The sequence below is a fragment of the Lepus europaeus genome, chromosome 11 (assembly GCF_033115175.1).
Source record: "Lepus europaeus isolate LE1 chromosome 11, mLepTim1.pri, whole genome shotgun sequence".
Taxonomy (NCBI): domain Eukaryota; kingdom Metazoa; phylum Chordata; class Mammalia; order Lagomorpha; family Leporidae; genus Lepus; species Lepus europaeus.
This window is the reverse complement of record NC_084837.1, coordinates 108,730,136-108,752,222: the sequence shown is the minus strand read 5'-3', so window position 1 is coordinate 108,752,222 and position 22,087 is coordinate 108,730,136. Positions and strand designations below refer to the sequence as shown.

General features: G+C 55.0%; 1 protein-coding gene across 1 annotated transcript in view; it reads left to right on the top strand.

Moving 5' to 3' along the window:
- CEMIP (cell migration inducing hyaluronidase 1) overlaps nucleotides 1-22,087 on the top strand; it is a 148,819-nt gene that overhangs the window by 85,816 nt on the left and 40,916 nt on the right. Inside the window, exons 3-11 of the mRNA XM_062206342.1 lie at nucleotides 1,027-1,173; nucleotides 1,617-1,755; nucleotides 2,918-3,154; nucleotides 7,247-7,426; nucleotides 10,135-10,205; nucleotides 12,016-12,111; nucleotides 12,429-12,550; nucleotides 18,393-18,525; nucleotides 19,245-19,436. Coding sequence (XP_062062326.1) covers nucleotides 1,027-1,173; nucleotides 1,617-1,755; nucleotides 2,918-3,154; nucleotides 7,247-7,426; nucleotides 10,135-10,205; nucleotides 12,016-12,111; nucleotides 12,429-12,550; nucleotides 18,393-18,525; nucleotides 19,245-19,436 — 1,317 coding nt within the window. The remainder of the gene's footprint in view (nucleotides 1-1,026; nucleotides 1,174-1,616; nucleotides 1,756-2,917; nucleotides 3,155-7,246; nucleotides 7,427-10,134; nucleotides 10,206-12,015; nucleotides 12,112-12,428; nucleotides 12,551-18,392; nucleotides 18,526-19,244; nucleotides 19,437-22,087) is intronic.

The window sequence follows — 22,087 nt, the reverse complement described above, 5'->3', positions numbered from 1 at the left end:
GGGGCTCCTTCCTGGTTCTCCCGAAAGGCGACAACTCAGGTGGCAAGAAATAAGACTGTGGGAGCTTTTCTGGCTTATGAGCCCCCATCCCACTGGAGCCATCATGTCTTTATTTAAAAAAAAATAAAGGTTTATTTTATATATTTGAAAGGTGGGGAGGGAGAGAGCTCTTTTATCCATTGGTTTACTCCACAAATGACTGCAACAGCAGAGACTGGGTCAGGCCAAGCCAGAAGTCAGGAGCTCCATCCTGGCCTCCCACGTGGGTGCAGGGGCCCAAGCACTTGGGCCATCTTCTGCTGCTTTCCCAGGTGCATTAAGGGAGCTGGATCAGAAGCAGAACAGCCGGGATTTGAACTGGCACTCGCATAGGATGCCAGTGTTGCAAGTGGTGGCTTAACCCACAGCACCACAACACCAGCCCCAAGCCACCACCTCTTACCATAGCTCTCGGGGGTCCTCACCGGGACATGCCCGGTAGCAAGAGTGACAGCCCACAGGGAAGCCTGCAGCATGACAGCCGTGCCAAATGTAAGCATATTTTTGGCTCCTCCCAGTTTGGACCATTTACCCATCAGGGATCTCTCGTTACAAGCAAGGTTGCTTGGTGACGGAATTTATATTCTACCATCTTTCTCAGGTTTCCGGGGGAACGGAGTTAGAAAATTAGCCAGAGGTCAAATTCTCATTTGCAGAAAGCAAAAGAATTTGGTTAACTCTTCAAGAACCACCTTCCAGGCGACAGAGTGTCTTGGAATCCAAGTGATCTGGGTAAACCATAGTGTAATGTTAAATCTTAGAATGGACTGAATGGTCATCTGGTCTACCCTTCATTTTGTGAATGGGGAAATTGACCCAGAAAAGGGAAGAAGCAACTTGTTCACAGAAACGCGACGAGCTTGTGAGGACATGGTGCTGGACTCCAGGGCCCTGCCTCCATAGCAGGGCTCTCTCCCAGGGCCTGCGGCAATCCTCGCCTGGTGATGCTTGTGGGTGGGAGCGGTAACTTCTCTTTGACCTTGGCAGTGGTAGCCGAGTGCCCCGACCAGAACCCAGAGCTGCAGCCCTGGAACCCAGGCCACGACGAAGACCACGAGGTATACATCGGCCAGGGCAGGAAGCTGCTGCTCACCTCCTCAGCCACCGTCCACTCCATCCGCATCTCAGAGGGAGGTGAGCAGCCCCCTGCCTCCTCCCTGCCCCCACCCAGCGCCTTGCAGAAGAGAAGCAGGTTGCTGCGACTCTGGATTGACAGGCCAGACGTCAGGGGCTGGGGTTCACGGCCATGACCGAGGTGGCACTGAGGAGCGGCTTGTCAGAGGGTCCTGTCTCTGTAGAGAAAACTCCCTGGCGCTGTTCGCAGTAGCCCTGCTTGTCCTCCCTCTCAGAGGCCTGGCCATCGAGTGCAGAGGGTCCAGGGATGGCAGCAAACCACATGGGTGTCTGGTGCCCATTGCCAAGCAGAGAGCAGAGGACTTGTAGGCACAGCCAGCGTAGAAGTGGTTGGGAGATGTGCCTGGTAACCCACCTGGGTGGGGTGGGGAAGCGCTCAGAGAGCCTGACCTTGACCCTGCTACAACCTCACCCTTGACCCGACTCCGTCCCTGCCTCCCCAGGCAAGCTGGTCATCAAGGACCACGAGGAGCCCATTGTGCTGCGGACCAGGCACATCCTGATTGACAGCGGCGGGGAGCTGCATGCTGGGAGCGCTCTCTGCCCGTTCCAGGGCAACTTTAGCATCGTCTTGTATGGAAGGTAGGGGGACCAGGCCCGCAGGCACCCTGAGGCTCCTGGAGCTCACAGGGCAGGGCTTTCCCAGGGAGAGCGGGAGGCGGGTACCGGCAGCAATCAACATTCGCTCCTGCTGGGTTGTCTTGTCTTTTTAAATATTCATCTATTTAGTAATAAGGCAAACACAGGGAGAGAGAGAGAGAGAGAGAGAGAGAGAGAGAGAGAGAGAGAGAGATCTTCCATCTGCTGGTTCACTCTCCAAGTGGTCGTAATGGCCAAACCAGGCTGGGCCGGGTTGAAGCCAGGAGCCTGGGACTCCATCCTGGTTTCCATCCTCTGCACCACGCAGGTGCAGAGGCCCAAGCACTTTGGTCAACCTCTGCTGCTTTCCCATTAGCCATTAGCAGGGAGCTGGATCAGAAGCGGAGCAGCTGGGACTTGAACCGGCGCTCTGATACAGGATGCTGGTGTCACACATAGTGGCTTAACCCGCTGCGCCACAGTGCCGGCCCCCAGATTGTGATCATGAACAAGACAGATGTGTTGCTGGCGCTGCAGCTCAATAGACTAACCCTCCACTTGCAGCACCAGTACCCCAGGTTCTAGTCCCGGTTGGGGTGCCGGATTCTGTCCCGGTTGCCCTCTTCCAGGCCAGCTCTCTGCTATGGCCCGGGAGTGCAGTGGAGGATGGCCCAAGTGCTTGGGCCCTGCACCCGCATGGGAGACCAGGAGAAGCACCTGGCTCCTGGCTTCGGATCAGCGCGGTGCGCCGGCCATAGCGGCCATTGGAGGGTGAACCAACGGCAAAGGAAGACCTTTCTCTCTGTCTCTCTCTCACTGTCCACTCTGCCTGTCAAAAATAAAAAAAAATTCATAAATTTATTTTCATTTTACTTGTAAGATGAGAGAGAGAGAGATCATCCATCCATTGGTTCACTCCCTAAATACATACAACAATCAAGGCTGGGCCAGGCTGAAGCCAGAAGCCTGGAACTCCACCTAGGTCTCTTGTATGAGAGACAGGGACCCAAGTACTGGAGCCATCACCTGCTCCTCCCAGGGTGTGTGTTAGCAGGGGACTGGGACTGGAAGCAGAGCCGAGACTCAAATCCAGGCACTGGGATGTGAGACACGGGCGTCTCCCCTCTGCACAGGGTGCCCACCCACAGCTCTCTTTCTCGCGCAGGGCTGATGAGGATGTGGAGCCGGATCCTTACTTTGGCCTGAAGTACATCGGCGTGGACAGAGGAGGCACCCTGGAGCTGCATGGGCAGAAAAAGCTCTCCTGGACGTTTCTGAACAAGACCCTCCACCCCGGGGGCATGCAGGAGGGAGGCTATTTTTTCGAAAGGAGCTGGGGCCACCGCGGAGTCATCGTGCATGTCATTGACCCCAAATCAGCCACCGTTGTTCACTCCGACCGGTAAGGCTCGCCTTCCCTCCGGCATACGCCCCTTCATTCAGTGCGCGCTTGCTGGGCGCGTGGCCCAGGGCGCTGTGCTAGGTGCTGGGCATACGGCAGAGACCCAGACACGGGGGAAACCCCTCCTTTGAGGAATTGTATCTTCCTGGACATTGGCCCAGTGAGGCTGAGTTTAACAGGAGTAATCAGGCAAACACACACACACGCACACACACACAGCATGGTTTTATTTATCTTTTAAAAAGATTTATTTATTTAACAGAAAGAGAGGGAGAGACAGAGAGAGATCTTCCTCCCACTGGTTCACTCCCCAAGTGGCTGCAATGGCCAAGGCTGAGCCTAGCCGAAACCAGGAGCTTCATCCGGGTCTCCCATGTGGGTGCAGGGGGCCAAGCACTTGGGCCATCTTCCGCTGCTTTCCCAGACGCATTAGCAGGGAGCGGGATTGGAAGTGGAGCAGCCGGGACTCGAACCGGCACCTGTATGGGATGCCGGTGTTGCAGACAGCAACTTCACCCGCTGCGCCACAGCTCCACACCATGGTGTTAGAGTGTGGTGATGGGTAATGGGTTAGGGAGGCGATGATGGAACAGCTGAAAGTAACAGAGACCACTTTGGAGCAGGTGATCAGAGTGGGCCTGGGAGAGGAAGCAGCGGTTGAGCTGAGACGTGCAGGGCGAGGCTGTGGCAGGGAAGAGGGTTACGACTAAGAGCAGCCCGTGCAAAGGGGTGCAGAATCACGTGATAACGTCAGGGCTACAGGCAGAGGCGAGGGTGGGAGCTTGGAGGCCATGATAAGAAGCCACTCCGGGGCTTAAGGAGATCAGGATCGGACTCAGAAGAACACTGTGGCTGGAGGACAGAAGTAGAGACAGTGGAAGTGGCCAGGCAGCCCTGCCCTGGGCCAGAGACGGCAGTGCCGAGGGCTCTGGCAGAAGCAATGGAGACAGACGCTGGGGAACTGGAGAGAGATGGCAAGGCAGAGAGTGGGTCTCCCGCACCCTCCCACTCTGTCTCTTCCCATCAACTGGCAGATTCCGCAGAGGCTGCACCTGCCCGTCGGCCTCCCCATGGTTCTCATACTGATGCCCCGGGAAGGACACAGCTGGGCTTGGACGGGCACAGGCAGAGCTATCGTGGTGCTGATGAGCGAGGGACTTGGACCACGCAGGAGCCAGGCATGAGTGGCAGGGAAGCAGCTGTGGTGCCGTGCAAGGATGGGCATTTAGCCCAGTGGCTTTGACCTTGGTTAAAACACCCGTGTCCCACATTGGAGGCCTGGGTTCAACACCAGCTCCAGCTCCTGACTCCAGCTTCCCACTGATGCCTGGGAGCAGTGAGGACAACTCAAGTCCTGGGGTCCCTGGCACCCATGAGGGAGACCTGTGATGAGTTTCCAGCTCCCAGCTTTGGCCCGGCCAAGCCATTCTCATTCTCTCTCTCATAAGAAATTTAAACACCTGTGAAATGGGTTCTGTTACGAAGCGCTGTGGCTCAGCAGCATGGAATTTGCTGAGTCACAGGTTGGTGTGGGTTGGAGCTACTACTGCATTGCCCTCTTGGGTTCCCTGGTGACAGCCATCTGCCTTGGCCTGGCACTGGGCAAGCCCAAGCCCACAGGTGAAGCCTGCTATGGGCGTGGCTGAAGCTGGGATGAGCATGATTGACACGGAGTGAGGGAGGAGACAGTCTCCTGGTGCCGCCTCTTGCGTGGCGGCAGCACCGTGCCTTGCAGCTGTCCCACATGAAGTCTGATCCTTCTTGAACTGGAGGTGTTGTCTGGAGAGCTGATGGAGGCAGAATGCCTGGGGGCCAGATCTCCTCTGCTAAAAGCAGGTGCTGGAGACCTCAAGAATCCAACCCCTGGGAGCAAGCGTCCAGCCTGGGGTGGGGGGTGCTCACCTCCCTTGCAGGAGTACTTGGGTTTGACTGTCACCTCTGGCTGCTGACTCCAGCTCCTGGCTAACGCAGGCAGGGGGGATGGCTCAAGTGGGTGTCTCTGCCACCCATGTGGGAGACCAGGATGACATTCCCTGCTCCTGACTCCTAGCTTCAGCCCCAGCTGCAGCCCAATCCTAGCCTTTGCAGGCATCTGGAAAATGAACCAGGGATTGGAAGCACTCTCTCTGTGTATCTGTCTATTTCTATCTCTGTCTCGTCCTCTTCCCTCCCAAATCAACAAATAAAACTTTGTAAAAAGAAAAAGAAAGGAGAAAAAGCCAGAGGGGAACCAACTTAAAACAAAACCAGAGCCTGCCAGCTGGATGTGTATGAAGACAGCTACGAACACACACGCACGAGCGTGAACACGGGCTAAAGCCACCTGAGAAGGTCAGCTGTCTGGTGGGAGGGCAGGGGGCCCCTGGGAGAGGCATCAGCATTTGATGAGGCCGAGAGAGGTGGCGACCAATGAGCGAGCACAGGAGTGGGGTGTGCCGTGGTCCCCCGGAGCTGAGAAGGGCCAGGCTTGCAGCCGGCAGTCCCTGGGAGGACCATGGGGGGTTGGACCAAGTTATGCAAACAGCGAAAAAGCAGCTGGGGGCCTCAGCAGAACCCATTCAGCCGCCACTGGTACCACCCTTGTTTTCCTTGTCTTGGTCAAAATCTCCTTGGCCATTCATGCTGGCTTATTTTTCTGGATTCATCTTAGAATTGTTTGGCTTGTTAAGTTGCAAGGCAAATTCTTTTGCAATTTCCACTGTAATTGCACAACGTCTTTGTACTTACATGAGAGTCGGGATCGTGACAAATGTATCTTTCCTTTGTCCGTTCTGACCAGTGAGGGAAAAAGGGCGTGATTCCTAGTATTTTACATGGATGATGTTGGGATGTCCTTGTCCATTTTGATTTTTATCCTGTCATTTAAATTCAAGAGGGTATATGATAAGTGGTCTTTTTAAAGATTTATTTATTTATTTAAAAGGCAAAGCAGTGGGTGTGGGTTGGTGTTGAGAGAGAGTGAGAGAGAGAGAGATCTTCCATCTTCCATCCTTGGGTTCACTTCCCAAATGGCTGCAACAGCCAGGGCTGGGCCAGGCCAAAGCTAAGGCCAGGAATTCCATCTGGGTCTCCCACATGGGTGCAGGGGCCCAAGCACTTGGCCTATCATCTGCTGCCTTCCCAGGCACATTAGCAGGGAGCTGGATCAGAAGCAGAGCAGCCAGGACTGGAACTAGTGCTCTGATGTGGGACCCTAGCATTGCAAACAGAGGCTTCACACCCTGTACCGCAATTCTGATTTCTTAAAAGGATCAACAGGAACACAACAGGAAGGCAACAAGGCTTCCAAAGGCCAGGGGTTATGTGCCTGCTGCTATGAAATCAGAGGTGACATCGTAATGTTTCTTTTTCAAAATATTTATTTCATTTATTTGAAAGAGAATTACAAGTTACAGAGAGAGAGGTCTTCCATCCACTGGGGCACTCCCCAGATGGCCACAACGGCTGGAGCTGCACCGATCCAAATCCAGGAGCTTCTTCCAGGTTTCCCACACAGGTGCAGGGGCCCAAGGACTTGGGCCATCTTCTACTGCTCTCCCAGGCCACAGCAGAGAGCTGGATGGGAAGAGGAGCAGCCGGGACTAGAACCGGTGCCCATATGGGATGCCTCTACTTCAGGCCAGGGCTTTAACCTGCTGCGCCACAGCACCAGCCCCTGTAATGATCCTACAGGCTGCTGCAGGGGCCAGAGCCTTGAGTCAGGATAGTCTCTGTTGACTTCCAGGAATCTGGGGGCGAGTGCTTTCAGTCTGGACCGGAGATCAAATTCCCTGCCGCTCTGGGTATCTGAACTCTCTCCCAAAGTCAGGCTCTGGTGCTGGGCGCAACCCACAGCCTCCAAGATGAAAGGCGAACACGAGAAGGCCCCACGTGGGTGACCCGCTCGGCACCCTGCACCTTAAAATTCTTTGAGATTTTGTCCACAGAACCTTTCTTCTTGGGTGTCATGGGTGTGGTGTGCGAGATAAGGCAAGTGATTTGTTCTTTCAAGTCTAAGCCTTGGTGGCACCGCTGGCCGGCACGGCACGGACGCGTGCTTGGACTGCTCTGTCTTGAGAATCCTCAAGTCCCCCCTCTCCCTGGCCTGTCTAGGTTCGACACCTACAGATCCAAGAAAGAGAGCGAGCGCCTGGTTCAGTACTTGAACGCGGTGCCCGACGGCAGGATCCTCTCGGTGGCGGTGAATGACGAGGGTTCCCGAAACCTGGACGACATGGCCCGGAAGGCGATGACCAAACTGGGAAGCAAACACTTCTTGCACCTGGGATTCAGGTACCGCCCATCACATGTACCTGCACCCACCCATATCTGGGGCTTGTTCTTAAAGGGATCCTGCCTTTTTAAGTACAAGCATAGCTTACTCCTAAAACACAAAAGGTCAGTCAGTCAACCACTGTCCAAGTATTAATGAGCATCTATAAGATGAGTAAGAGCCCTGCCTCCATGTTCACTCTCCTGTCTGTAGCAAAGAATTCATATCAGGTCTTGGGGTTTGACAGATGGGTTTTTTTTTTAAAGATTGTGCTCTTTTAAAGATTGAGTCTCTACCCAAATGCTCAAGGAGAAGGGACCCTTGGGTTATGGTCCAGCGTGTGTTGTGCCGGCCTCATGCCTCCCATTGGTGTTGCAGCCCCAACAGGAAGCTGCTTCTTTTACAGGAACCACACCTTGTGGCAGGCTGAGTCAGATCTCAACTCCATGGCAAATCAAGGCTGCTTGCCCCGCGGCTGCCTGTACACTGAGCAGCCCCTCCCCTCAGCTCCTGAGAGCTAGGGCAAGGGCCAGGGCGGGCCAGAGCCTCGCGTTGGCTCAGAGCACAGCAGTTGTACCAGCTGGACAGATTCCCTGTGCAAGCGAAGGCTGCTCCGGGTTCCAGAGTGCATGCTGGACAGCCCAGGGGCTGCTCCTCCTGGAAGGGAAACGCAAGCAGGAAATGCAAGCAGCCAAAGATGACAGCAGTGATATCTTGGCACTGCAGGCTTCCATTGTTAGCCAACACTGAACGGGCTTCCACGCCATTGTGACATAAACCCAGAGGCCACTTTATGAATGAATGAGAGCTAGAACTGGAAGGGGCCTGGCTTAAGATCTGGCACCTGTTGGCCTGGATTTGAGTCTGGGCCACACCTCCGAGGAGGTGAAAGTGCAGGCCAGTGCATAGTTTCTGCATCTGTGAAATGGGTTATCTTAGGAGTGACCTATCAGGAGGATAAAACCTCATAGGAGATACAGAATATTCGTCATCCTGTCACTCCATACGTGACAGCAATTCTCTCCTTCCAAACGAGCCCCAGGAGGAACAGCACCTGCTATGTTTCACGTGGGTAGCAGAGGTAGGCAGTCAGGAATTACATTTCTGCCCTGGTTGGCACAGAGACGCCTTCACTGAAATCAGCAGGACTGAGACATGGCCCCTTCCGTCTGTTTACCCGTGCAGGACACGGTCCCGGGCTGTGGACCGGATCTACTGAACTCTCAGGGGAAGGCAGAGGTTAACAGGAAGACGGAAGGGAGAGCAAGAGAGCAGGCGAGTAGGGCTCAGTGCAGACTTGCAGGTGAGAACAAGGCCACGCAGGTGCCCCACAGCCGGTTCTAGGCCCAGGGACGAATGCCTGGCTGTCGAGAGAGACGAGGCCGGGAGGGGACACAGGAAGGCCTTGGCTGTGCAGGAAGGAGCTTGCTTTTTTATCCAGAGGGCAGTGGGGAGCCAGCAGGCTTTTGAGCAGCAAATGATGGACGTAGCTGAAGCCCCAGTCTCAAGTTAAGAAATGCCCGTGGTTACCAGTTTCGCTGCAAGTTCTGTTTCATCAAACTTTGTCCAGGTTGATAGGAATGATGCATTACTGCGGTTTCGATGCTGTGGCGGCCGTTTTAAAATTTGCCGTCTGTCCGAGTGGAGTTGAGCATCTTCTCACTGAAAGCTGTGCAGAGCTCTTGCCTACGGCCTCGCCAGACTCTGGTCGTCCCACTTTTATATTTGCTGAACTCTGTATTTAGCAGAGCGTGAAGCCTTTGACTATTGCGTATCCGTCACCCCACGAAATATTGTCTAAAAAATGTAAAAAAAAACCACCTACCCATCAATAATGAGTTACTTTCCTAAACAAGAGAGCAAAAACAAAATCAGCCCCAAAAGTCATGGCTCATGGTAAGAGAAAAGTCATAGGCGAGGAGAAAATGCCTTCCTTCTCCCCTTCTAAGTTCTTGGCTGGAGCCCCGGTAACAGAAATGCTCGTTAACAAGAGGATAGTGTACAAATTCCTTTCTTCTGGGCACAAGGAGGGTACCTCCCACCTGAAAGGCGTGTGGCTTGCTTCTGGGAAGAAGGATCGGGGCGATCAGAGAGTGCATCCTGTCATTGCTCAAATTCCTTCAGCTGAAAGTGTCCAGGGGGCGCTATTTTGGGGTGGTGTGTCCTGAACCTACCCCTGCCTTAGGCATGGCGGGGAAGCCAAAGATGGCTCAGAAGACCCTGCTGCCCCAAAGCACTGCCCACTTCCTTGGAGTCAGGAAGGGTGGAGCTCTCTGCAAAACCTCAGCTCTCCCTCCCGCTCTCTCTCCGTGCCCACCCACCAGGCAGCTGGGATTTCTCATGCCTTGCCACAGCCCAGGCAGGTGGCTCTGTCTGTCGGCAGCCCCATGAGCCTCTGGCCCGTTTCTCAAGCCCACGTCTCGGGGAGCCGACCCGACCGGGAGAACACACTTTCCTAAGGGGCTCTCACTTGCGGGCTTGATTGTGCACTTGTGCTTCGACCTGGGTCAGCTACAGCATGGAGATGGAGAAGCTCACAAGAAGCGAGCAGCAGGCGAGCCAGGCGGGGAGGAAGTGCAGGCGAGTGCTTGCAAGGACTGGCTCTGCTCTCCTGCAGAGCGGAAGCCCCGCCAGGGAACCCTCTGATCCAACTCTATCCCCAGCGCAGGCTCAGACGTGCAAAGAGCTTTGCTCTGCATGGTTGCTTTGTTGTTTTTTTTTTTTCCAGACACCCTTGGAGCTTTCTCACCGTGAAAGGAAATCCCACTTCTTCCGTGGAAGACCATATTGAATATCACGGTAACTCACAGCTGGGGCGGGCCTGACTCCATTCCTCCCCCGGGTCTCGCTCACCAAGAGACTCGGGGTCTTTTGGAAGTGCCTACCTCCCCCGGAGCTTGGATGCCCTCTGCCAACAGCTAGTTGAGTGACCTGACTGTCCGTGTTATGTGAGCTTGCCAAAGGTCAATGCCAATCAAAGGCCAATAACTTGCAATGATGTTTGCTTTTCCAAAGACAGACATCTTCATTGGCTTAATCCAGCAGTGAAGATGTGCGTGTCCTGTGTCAGAGGGCCTGGGTTCTATATCCAGATCGGGCTCCTGACTCCAGCTTCCTCTGGGAGCCAGCAGATGGTGGCTCCAGTCCTTGGATCCCTGCTACCCATGGGGGAGACCTGGACTGAGGGCAAGGCTCTTGACTCCCACCGGGCCCAGTCCTCTAGGGACTAAACCAGTGGATGAGAGTTTGTTTTTCTGTCTGTCTCTCTGCCTCTCAAATAAATAAGTAAAAGTTTTTTTTTTAAAAAAATAATGACTTAATACAAAACATAGGCGTGGCATAGAAAAGAATGGGGAGGAATAGTTTGGGCTAAAAAGTCAGTTTCCAGGGGCAGGCACCAGCAGCCCGTATTGGAGCAATGATTTGAGTCCAGGCTGCTCCACTTCTGATCCAGCTCCCTGCAAATGCACCTGGGAAGGCAGCAGATGATGGTGCAAGTGCTTCCAGCCCCTGCCACCCCACATAGCAACCCAGGATGGAGTTCCTGGTTCTTGGTTTCAGCCCAGACTAGCTCTTGCTGTTGAAGCCAAAGAGAGTGAACCGGCAGAAGAAAGATCTCTCTGTCTACCTCTCTCTCTATGTCACTCTGTCTTCCAAATAAATAAAGAAAGAAGTCTTTAGGGAAAAGAAAACACTTTGAATGAGCCTCCTCTGCCCAAGATGGATGTGGGAGGCGCTTCTGCTTCGGATCTCAGGCAAGGATTCAAACCACAAGGAAAGGAGGGGGATGGTGCTGGTTCAGGTCCCGGCTGCTCCACTTCCAATCCAGCTCCCTGCTGGTGGTCTGGGAAAGCAGTGGAAGATGGCCCGAGTGCTTGGGGCCCTGTAGCCATGTGGAAGACCCGGAAGAAGCTCCTGGCTTCAGTCTGGCCAGTCCTGGCTGCTATGGCCATTTGGGGAGTGAACCAGAGGATGGAAGACCTCTGTCTGTGTGTCTCTCCCTCTCTTTCTCTGTAACTCTTTCAAATAAAGAAAAATAAATCTAAAAAAAAAAAATCACGAGAAAGGATAGGGTTCCCAAATCTGGATTTATGATAATGCTGCAACTGCCCTTTAAAGAATAGACAGCGGAACAAAAAGAATGACCTGATGTTTAAAATGGGTTATTTTTTTAAGATTTATTTATTATTTGAGAGTCAGAGTTATAGAGAAGGAGAGAAAGAGAGAGAGAGAGAGAGAGAGAGAGAGAGAGTTCTTCCGTCTGCTGGTTCACACCCTAAATGGCCACAATGGTTGGTACAGGGCCAGGCCTGGAACTCCATCCAGGTCCCCCACAGGGATGCAGGTGCCCAAGCACTTGGTCCATCCTCCACTGCTTTTCCAGGCACATTAGCAGGGAGCTGGATCAGAAGTGGGGCAGCCGGGAATCGAACCAGTGCCCATATGGGATACCGGCACTGCAGGCTGCAGCTTAACCCTGCTATGCCACTGCACCAGACCCTAACATGTTTTTTAAAGAAGCTCTTGAAGACCCATGTGTGCAGGGGGACTCTCTCTGCCTTGGAATCAGGGGGCTCACCAGGGGCTCAGCATCCGCTCTCTCTGGCAGGGCACCGAGGATCCGCAGCTGCCCGGGTGTCCAAACTATTCAAGACAGAGCACGGCGAGTATTTCAACGTGTCTTCGTCCAGCGAGTGGGTTCAAGGTGAGGCCCACAGCAAGACGGAAGGCCAGGGGACACACCTGGGGCTGTAGAGAGCAGCCAGCCTGGGGCAGCCCTTGGGGAATGGATTTTATTCCTCGCCTTTGTGTTTAGCTGTTTTGTGTTTCGAATGCACAGGGCTTTTTATAAATAGGAAAGTCGGTGCGAAGGCTGGGAGATGGTCTATGTACCACCCAGATCCCAGCCGGGTGCAACTGTGGACAGAGAATTCTCAATTCCCACAGTGCCGCGGGTGCCCGGGCCCACACTGCGTGTGTCTTGCCTCCAGGGGCCACTTCTGCTCTTTGCTTTCTGCCTAGATGCGGAGTGGACAGAATGGTTTGACCACGATAAAGTGTCCCAGACCAAAGGCGGGGAGAAGATTTCCGACCTCCGGGCGGCTCACCCAGGGAAGATCTGCAACCGCCCCATTGATATCCAGGTACCCTCCACCCCGCTCTGCTTTGGAGAAGCCTCTGGGGACCACAGACCTTCTTGTCCCTTGGGTTGGGTGACCCTCCTGGCCTCCTGCGAGGCAGGGCTGGGGAAGGCCAGTCCCAGCACAGAGACAGAGAAGGAAGTGGAAGATCTGCTGAAGCCCAGGGCTGATTCCCTGCTCGGTCCTGCTGCTGCTGCCCTTCCCCTCGCGTCTTCAGCTGTGGCAGGGAGTACCCCGCCTGGTGCCTTTGGGACCTTGAGCACCCGGGATGCAGTGAGGATGGTCTGGGGTGCAGGCTGAGCCCAGCCCGGGTGTGGGACATGCCAGTGGCCTTGCTCGCCACTGAGCTCAGTAGACACAGCTTTCAAGAATGCTTGGGGTACAATCTTCCCCTAGGGTTAGTTCTACCCAGAGACCTTGACCTTCTAGGTTGGCTCCATCCAGTGTGGAGTAAACTCCCAGACCTCACAGCTCAGCAGCTTGGCTGTGGGATCCCAGGCTCCATGGATCGTGGGAGAGAAAGGAGACCTAGGCGAAGTTAGCAGAGTTTATTTCCCTAATCCCAGTCTCACGCCAAAGCAAGCCTCTTAACTACTTGATGATCTAAATTAGAAGTCACTGGAAAAGGAGTATACTAGCCCATTTTACCCATTTTCAGATAATAAAAATATAATTGGCCCTCCATAAACACAGATTCCACAGTCACGGATTCAGCCGATGTTGAATCAAAAAAGTTTAAGAAAAGATTTGTATCTTATCTTGAACGCAGACATTTTCCTTATCATAATTCCCTAAGCCATGGACTGTACCAGCTCTTTCCACAGCATCTACACTGTGTTAGGTGCTCTAAATAGAGAGGATTTCAAGTGTGTGGCTCCTGTGTGGAGTCTACATCATTTTATCTGAGAGACTCAGGCCTTCCAGGATTTCAGTGTCTGTGGGGTTAGGGGTGGGAGTCCGGTCCCCCAGGGATGCTGGGAGACAACCGTGGTGATGGACATCTGTACCTCTCCCAGAGGACCTCACCTTGGGCCCCCGGTCACCTGACTGTGCCCCTGCGCCTCCACGGTCTCCTGGGCACAGCGTGCACCGTGCTTCCTGTGTTGTTCGGTGTCCAGGGGAAGGGCGCTTGGGCTGCAGTTAGCAAAGGCAGGGGCACACTCGCTCATGGTCTATCTCGGGCTCTCCACCCCACCGGGGCTCCAGGGTCACTGAACCGGATTTACCCAGATTAAGTTGCAGACTCGTCTTGGGTCCAACAGAATCACAAAGCACGGACTCCCCCAAAGCGCATACTTCCCAGATTTAATTTTCATTCTCTCGGAACCTCAAGCATTCCAGCTTTAATTGGACATGGACATAAATCTTCTCTCTCCCGTGTCCTTGACCACAGGGAGTCCAGCGAGTGCTTTACCAGCCTCTCTGCTCCACATGTTTCTGGAAATCCACAAGGAATGCTTACATGGCCTACAAATGCCTCCCCGGGTGTTGGCTGTGCCAACTGTCTGGCCTCAGACCACTCGGTGCCAGGAACACAGCTTTCCTCCAGCGTCTCCCAGTCGCCCATTTGCTCTGCTCCCACCATGGCCCAGGCCCGTCCCTGAGTGTCCCAAAGCACAGTTAAGCCCAGGCTGAGAGCTCCGGGAGCCAGGACCCTCCACGGGGGTGCCCCGGTCGCTGCAGCGCCCAGTGTCCTCCCAACAAGAACAGTATCCATGACAACAAATTCTCTGAGTTCAGATCATCAAGTGCTGGAAGTCTGGAGTAGAACCACAGACCCAGCCACGGATTTGCCCCCCTGCTCTGCCACCTGGGCCAGCCTTCCTGGGATGAACTGTGGAGCGTCTCCTTGGTGCTGAAGCCTCCATCCCAGAGCAGCATCTTGGCAAAACCAAGGCCCATGGAAGGTCTTACCTAGAAGGGGAGCAGTTGCCTGATTCCAAGGGCAGAGGAACTGGGGGAGCCCTGCCACCCCTCCCCTTGCCACTGATCTCCAGTGGGTGGTGTGGCCCACAGCCCACCGGAGAGCACCCCTATAGACACAGAAAAGTTCAGAGTGCTGGTGTGGCTCCTGCAGATTTCCAAGGCCAGAAAAGCACAGCCAGTCTTGACCTGTGCCTGCAGGTGGTGAGAGGCGGGGTTTCCTCTTTGTAAGGAGCCTGCTTACATCACTCACAGGAGGGGTGGAAGTGGCCCCAAATGTCCCACGTTTGTGGGGAGATCCTGGCTTGCCCCTGGGCTTCACGGCTGCACCTCTCCCCCGTTCCCGGCCCAGCTGCTCTGCGCTGACCCAGTCATGTGCTATGAGGGAGCAATGCCAAGGGCGTCTGCTACCGAGACAGGATCAGAGCAGGCAGCACCGGAAGAGCCAGGGAGCAACTTGGCTCCGAGGACACCTTTTCTGATGGCTTGTGGTCCTGCTGGGAAATGAAAGCAAACACAAAGCCGCACCCCACTGTTTCCATGTCCTTGCCACCCTCTGGACATCTGCCCCAGGGCTGGTTTTGTGGCCCAGCAGGTTAGACCACCGCTTGCAATGCCGGCATCTCACATCTGAGTCCCGGCTGCTTCATTTCCAATCCAGCTCCCTGCTAATGCACCTGGGAGGCGGCAGCGGATGGCCCAAGTGCTTAGGTCCCTGCCCACCCAGGTGGGAGACCAGGATGGAGTTCCTGGCTCCAGGCTTCAGGCTGGCCCAGCCCTGGCTGTTGTGGTCATTTGAAGAGTGAATGAGTAGGTAACAGATCTCTCCCTTCTCTCTCTCTATCACTCTGCCTTCCCAATAAATAAATCTTAAAAAAAAAAATCCAGCCACCCCTGAGGCCAGCTGGACCTAGTGGCCATCACGTCCTAGGGGTTGTCAGCCGATCCTGGTGTTCCCATGGCAGCGGACACAGTGGTTGGGAAGAGACTTCACAGCTCCCCAACTTGCGAGCTTTGCCCTGTGTGCCAATACGGCGCTCCCGGTACAAAACTAAAGGCCGCCCTTGCTCTCGGTGCACCTCCAGTTCTGTACCCTGGGGGCCCCATGCACAGTCCTGGACAGAGACAGCAGCAGAGCCACTTCACTTAGTGCAACAGAGGGGAGAAGAGTGGTTCCCTCCCAGGAGCACTTAGTGGATTTAATGCAACGACGCGTAAATGGCCGAACCCTAGTGAGTGGATTCACTTTGATTTATTGATTGTGATCATATTAATCATCTTATCATTATGAATCCCTCTCTTGAGGAGCAATACCATGGTGTCTGCTGAGAGTTAAGAGCCTTTTCACTGAGCGATGGTTGGATCTCCTTCTACCCTTGTTAACCAAAGCTGAGGTCATTTGTCAGGTTAAAAAAAGGGAGGCAGGTGTGAGGCCCAGAGGTTAAGGTGCTGAGTGGGACTCCTGCATTCCACATGCCAGTGCCTGGGTTGGAGTCCTGGTCCTGCCCCCTATTCCAGCTTCCGGCTAATGTGCACCCTGGGAGGCAGCAGGTGACGGCTGAACAGGTGGGATTCTGGCCACCTGCATGGTCTCAAGAGCTGCTTTGAGTTCCAGGTTCCTGGCTTTGGCCAGACACAACCCAAGCCATTATGGGTATTTGGGGAGTGAATCAGTGGGTGAGAGTTGTCCCCCTTTTCTCCCCTACTCCTCTCCTTCCCTCCCACCCCGCTGCCAAATAAATTTTGAAAAGAAAAGGCAGCAGAGCTAGGCGGATGCTCCCTTAAAACCATGTTTGGTCGCTGCACCTGGAGAAACATGCAGCTGGCAGGGTCCTCACTGCTAGGGGATCTCCTGCTTCAGGGAACCCAGGAGCTGGGCTTGACATTGAAACGACCTTGAGCTTGGGTCTGATCTGGCCGCACTGCCACAGGCCTTCTCGTTTTCCTCTGAGAGCCAGTTTGCAAATGCTCCCTTGGCTGCCAGGGAGACGGCCCCAGACCCTGGGGTGAGTGTCACTTGCAGGAAAGAGATGCCGTTTAACCGTGCAGGTCCACGCACCTCTCCTTCCAAGCCAGAGACAGGGCCTGCGGAGTTCAACGCAAGGTTTCCGAGAGCGTCGCCTCCTTTATTTATTTATTTTTTTAAGCTTGGCTCTTCTTTCTTTTGCTGTTTCCCAGCCCTGGTCCCTTTGGTCTCTGCGCCAAAGACGACAGCAGCTGCAGCACTCAATTGCATGGCTCTGAATGACAGTCACCGTCTTGGGCGGACACACCCCAGCTCCAGGGGGCCCCTCCTCCGAGCTGGCTCCCTGTGTTTTCCACGTGGCCTGGGAGCTGCTTGCCCAGCAGCCCCCACTGGCTGAAACCCCCTCGGTGGACTCTGGCCTGGGGACAGGGACAGAGGACCTGAGAGCAGGAGTGGAAGGGGCTTCGAAGCCTGGCTTTGTCACGACCTAATTCTGGCTTCAGACTTCGCCTCGGCCACGTGCCGGGTTTGTGACCCTGGACACAAAGCGACCGGGTCTGTCTGTGTCCATTTCCTTATTTGTAAAACTAATTCCGCCCCGATGGTTGCGTGGTGAAGGTGGAATGAGATCCCAAGAGGGTGTTTCCAAAAGTTGGTGGAAAATGCCGATTGCGAAGAGGCTTGTGTGGGTCCTAAGCATTTTTGCACCAAAATCAGTTTACCTTTTAATTCTGTTTTCCACGACCTTTGTGAGCGGCCCCCACCTGGAAACGTAAGAACTAAGCTCTCACTTCCTGGCCGCTGGTGGGTATCAGACGTTCCAGCACCCTGGCCACACCCGACCCACGGTGGGATGGCTGACTCCAAGGAGGCGGGGCGCTGGGGCAGGCGTTTGGCTGAGCTGCAAAGGCACCAGCCAGACTCTCTGGGTTGGGTTCCTGGCTGCGGCTCCTCCTGACTCCGGCTTCCTGCTGCTGTTGACCCTGGGAGGATTGGGTTCCTGCACCCACCTGGGAGACCTGTGTTGCATTCCTGGCTCCTGCCTGCAGCTCCAGTCCAGCCTGTGGGCAGTTGTGAGCAATGGGGGAGTGAACCAGTAGGAGGAAGCATCCTCTCTCTCTCCCTCTCTCTCTCTCTCTGCCTTTCTAATAAATAAATCTTTTAAAAATTTGTTTTAAAAAATTTAAAATTTTTAAAAATTTTATTTATTTATGGGAAAGGCAGAGTTACAGAGAGGCAGAGGCAGAGAGAGAGAGAGAGAGAGAGAGAGGTCTTCCATCCACTGGTTCACTCCCCAGATGGCCACAATGGCTGGAGCTGCACCCATCCAAAACCAGGAGCCAGGAGCTTCTTCTGGGTCTCCCATGCAAGTACAGGGGCCCAAGGACTTGGACCATCTTCCACTGCTTTCCCAAGCCATAGTAGGGAGTTGAATCGGAAGTGGAGCAGCTGGGACTCGAACTGGCATCCATATAGTATACCGGCACTGCAGGTGGCGGCTTTACCCACTATGACACAGTGCCAGCCTCAAAAAATTTTTAATTTAAATTAAGAAAATAATTAAGGACTCCCTTATGTGATGTAGAACCAGGTCTGGGCAGCCATGGATGGAACATAGGGGGTCATCAACATACAAACGTCAGCCACCACCTCTCCCAGTGCTGGAGCTGGGGGCTGCAGTGGCGACACCAAGCCCATCCGGGTCCTGGTGCCCCCTGCAGTGCTCACCCAGGGGTGAACAGTGCTCAGCGGTCAGCATACAGAGTGCCCTAGGGCCCCGGACAAGGCATGTGTCCATTACCGAAGACCTCATGCCACGCAACTGCTGGGGCCGATGGTTGGGACAATCACCCAGGGACAATTTTAGACTTTAAGTGTATGTCCCGAGCATTAATCATCGCCTTCCTTCTTGACAGAAACACTGACTGTGCCCTGTCATTTCTGTGCCTTTCCCAGGCCATGACGATGGATGGGGTGAGCCTCAGCCCCGAGGTGGTGTACAAGAAAGGCCAGGATTATAGGTTCGCTTGCTACGACCGGGGCCGGGCCTGCCAGGGCTACCGTGTGCGATTCCTGTGCGGGAAGCCTGGTGAGCAGCTCCGGGACAGGGACCCAAACGCAGCCGAGACACCATCCCTGGAGCTGGCAGCCCGGCACTGCGAGGTGCTGTGGCCGGGTCAGCTGCCGCCAGGCTCTTGGGTGATACAGGACAGAGGGAGAGCCCCACCCTGCCTGGGAGCCCTTCAGGAAAGGGAAGGGCTGGGTCCCAGAGACGCGGGGTGCGGATGGACAGGGCTGCCCTCTCCCGCGGGGACGGGCAGCTCCTCTTCTCTGTGGACGCTGTTATTTCAAACCCAGCTCCCAGGGTGCGTGTTGCAAGAGGGGGCAGTGGCAGGGTTGTTGGCGGAGGCGCTTGGCCAGTGCCAGAAGGCAGTCATTAGGGCTGGGCGCTCTGTGGTCAGGAAGGGCTTGCTAAATGATAGTGGACAGGAGCGATAGGCGTTTTACGTCTTGAGCGGGGTGGGTGGGGTGAGGCAGCCACGTGGAAGGCCAGCTAAGAAGCAAGTGGAAAATTCCCCAGCCCAGAGCTAATGAATGGCTCTTTTCTGGTGGGGATTTTATTGACTTCAAAAACCTGGACAAGGCCTGGCGTGCAGCAAGCCTGGTGATTTGGGGTTTGGATAGGCAAGCCCGGCATTTACTTACTCAGGGAAGGGGAGGGAAGGGCGGGGCGGGGCGGGGGTAGGCAGCCAAGAGTTTGCCAAGAGCATAGGGCTGGGTCTCAGCTCTTCCCGTTCTGCGTTCCAGTGAGGCCCAAGCTGACCGTCATCATCGACACCAACGTGAACAGCACCATCCTGAACTTGGCGGACAGTGCAGAGTCGTGGAAGCCCGGGGACACCCTGGTGGTCGCCAGCACCGATTACTCCATGTACCAAGCCGAAGAGTTCCAGGTGCTACCGTGCAGAACGTGCACCTCCACCCAGGTCAAAGTGGCAGGTGGGAGCCTCGTCTCTCTAGATGGGCTCAGTCTGGGAACTGCTAGGCTCGAAGCAAACTGAAATCACAAGCCCAAGCCGGCGCCGCGGCTCACTAGGCTAATCCTCCGCCTGCGGCACTGGAACCCCAGGTTCTAGTCCCGGTCGGGGCGCTGGTTCTGTCCTGGTTGTTCCTCTTCCAGGCCAGCTCTCTGCTGGGGCCAGGGAGTGCAGTGGAGGATGGCCCAAGTCCTTGGGCTCTGCACCCCATGGGAGACCAGGAGAAGCACCTGGCTCCTGCCTTCGGATCAGCGCGGTGCGCCGGCCGCGGCGGCCATTGGAGGGTGAACCAACGGCAAAGGAAGACCTTTCTCTCTGTCTCTCTCTCTCACTGTCCACTCTGCCTGTCAAAAAAGAAAAGAAAGAAATCACAGCTCCTCTGTATCACTCAGCTCGGGCTGTCCTCTTGCCGTGTAGCAGAAAGCAAGCTTCCAACCCCAGGCAGGCGTTTGTTTCTCACTCATGCTCTGTGGGTTGTCTGGGCTGTAGCTTCTGGAGACTGAGCTGGCTCCAGGACGAGAACGGAGCTCGGGTTGGCTCTGTGTGGTTCAGTCTTCCTGGGACATGTTCTTCTCATGTGGAAGCCCCCGGGGGCTGAGAAGAAACACAAGGGCTCTCTTCACAACCACAGTCCATCAGCACGTGGCCATGCCCAACACAGATAGGGAAGACTATTTCTCCCACCAACACTGACAGGGAGGGAGCTGCGAGGTGGCAAAGTGGCCTAAGCCACCTGCAGTGCCGGCATCCCACGTCAAAGTACCAGATCATACGTGGCTGCTCCGCTTCCGGTGCGGGGCTCCCTGCTAACGCCCACCCTGGGAAGACAGCGAAAGATGGCCCAAGTACTTGGGAGACCCCGATGGAGCTCCAGGCTCCTGGCTTTGGCCTGGCCCCGTCTGGGCCACTGTGGTCATTAGGTCATTAGGGCAGTGAACCAGCAGATGGAAGAAGATATGGTGGTGACTTAGGAGGATGGAGTGAAGATTAGAAAAAGTGGCATCTGGCCGGCGCCGTGGCTTAACAGGCTAATCCCCTGCCTTGCGGCGCCGGCACACCGAGTTCTGGTCCCGGTCGGGGCACCGGATTCTGTTCCGGTTGCCCCTCTTCCAGGCCAGCTCTCTGCTGTGGCCCGGGAAGGCAGTGGAGGATGGCCCAAGTGCTTGGGCCCTGCACCCCATGGGAGACCAGGAGAAGCACCTGGCTCCCGGCTTCGGATCAGCGAGATGCGCCAGCCGCAGCGGCCATTGGAGGGTAAACCAACAGCAAAAAGGAAGACCTTTCTCTCTCTCTCTCTCTCTCTCTCTCTCACTATCCACTCTGCCTGTCAAAAAAAAAAAAAAAAAAAAAAGTGGCATCTACCACAAAGTTCTAATCTCTTCTCCCAGTAGCTTTTGGGTTTCCCCTTTTACTTCCCCTAAAACTGGACTTGGCTGCACTACAGAATGTAACGTGAAGTTCCTGGAATCACCGATTGTTAGAGGCACAAGGAGACCTCGGGTGTGATCCAGGTCACCATTCATAGCAGGCAGAGTTGTGTGTCAGTCGGGGTGTTTTGGTTGTGAGCAGCAGAACCTGACTTGATTGCCTTAAGCAAGAAAAGGGGGCTTATTGGGAGGCTACTCAGCTTAGAGAAGTAAAGTAGAAACAGAACACCCACACAAGGCACAAAGGGACAAGAACAAGGTGGCTTCAGGGACCCGAGGGGCAGGAACTAATGGAGGGGGGGAAGGTGGCGTCCTTGGGGCGTCACTGCCTTTAACAACCATGCTTAGTCCCCAGGGTCAAGTGCATAAGTCACTCCTGGGACAGAGCACCTGGCTGGGGCATGGTGCCCGTCCTTTGGCTGCGAGAGGTAGGGACCTTCCCAGGCAGCCTTTTGGTTTTTTTTGTTATTTTTTAATTTTTTACAGGTAGAGTGGACAGTGAGAGAGAGAGAGACAGAGAGAAAGGTCCTCCCTTGCCATTGGTTCACCCTCCAATGGCCACTGCGGCCAGCGCACCGCGCTGATCCCAAGGCAGGAGCCAGGTGCTTCTCCAGGTCTCCCATGCAGGTGCAGCGCCCAAGCACTTGGGCCATCCTCCACTGCCTTCCCGGGCCACAGCAGAGAGCTGGCCTGGAAGAGGGCAACCGGAACAGAATCCGGTGCCCCGACCGGGACCAGAACTCGGTGTGCCGGTGCCGCGAGGTGGAGGATTAGCCTGTTGAGCCACGGTGCCGGCCAGCCTTTTCTGAGATTGCAACCCATGAAGAAAGAGGGAGGCGGCAGGAGGGCAGAGCAGGAGCAGCCTGTCTCAGGGCAGAGCCCCTGAGGGATTTGGCTGCTCGGGGGTTTCCCTGTGGACCGCAGCCCTGCACCTCACGTGCATGGCTCTTTGTGGCTGACTCATGGCTAGGAGATAGGGACATGGATTGGTCACGTTCCGTGATGGTATTCCGGGAAATGCACCTGTTGCTTCTGTGTTGTCCCGGGTAGAGGCAGACGTAGCACGAAGAGCATTAAAAGCCTAGACCCCTGGAACTGGACATCTAGGGTCCGAATTCTGGGAGCCCCAGACCTTAGCTCTATGGCCTTAAACAGTGATGCAGACTCTCTCTGCCGCAGCTCCCTC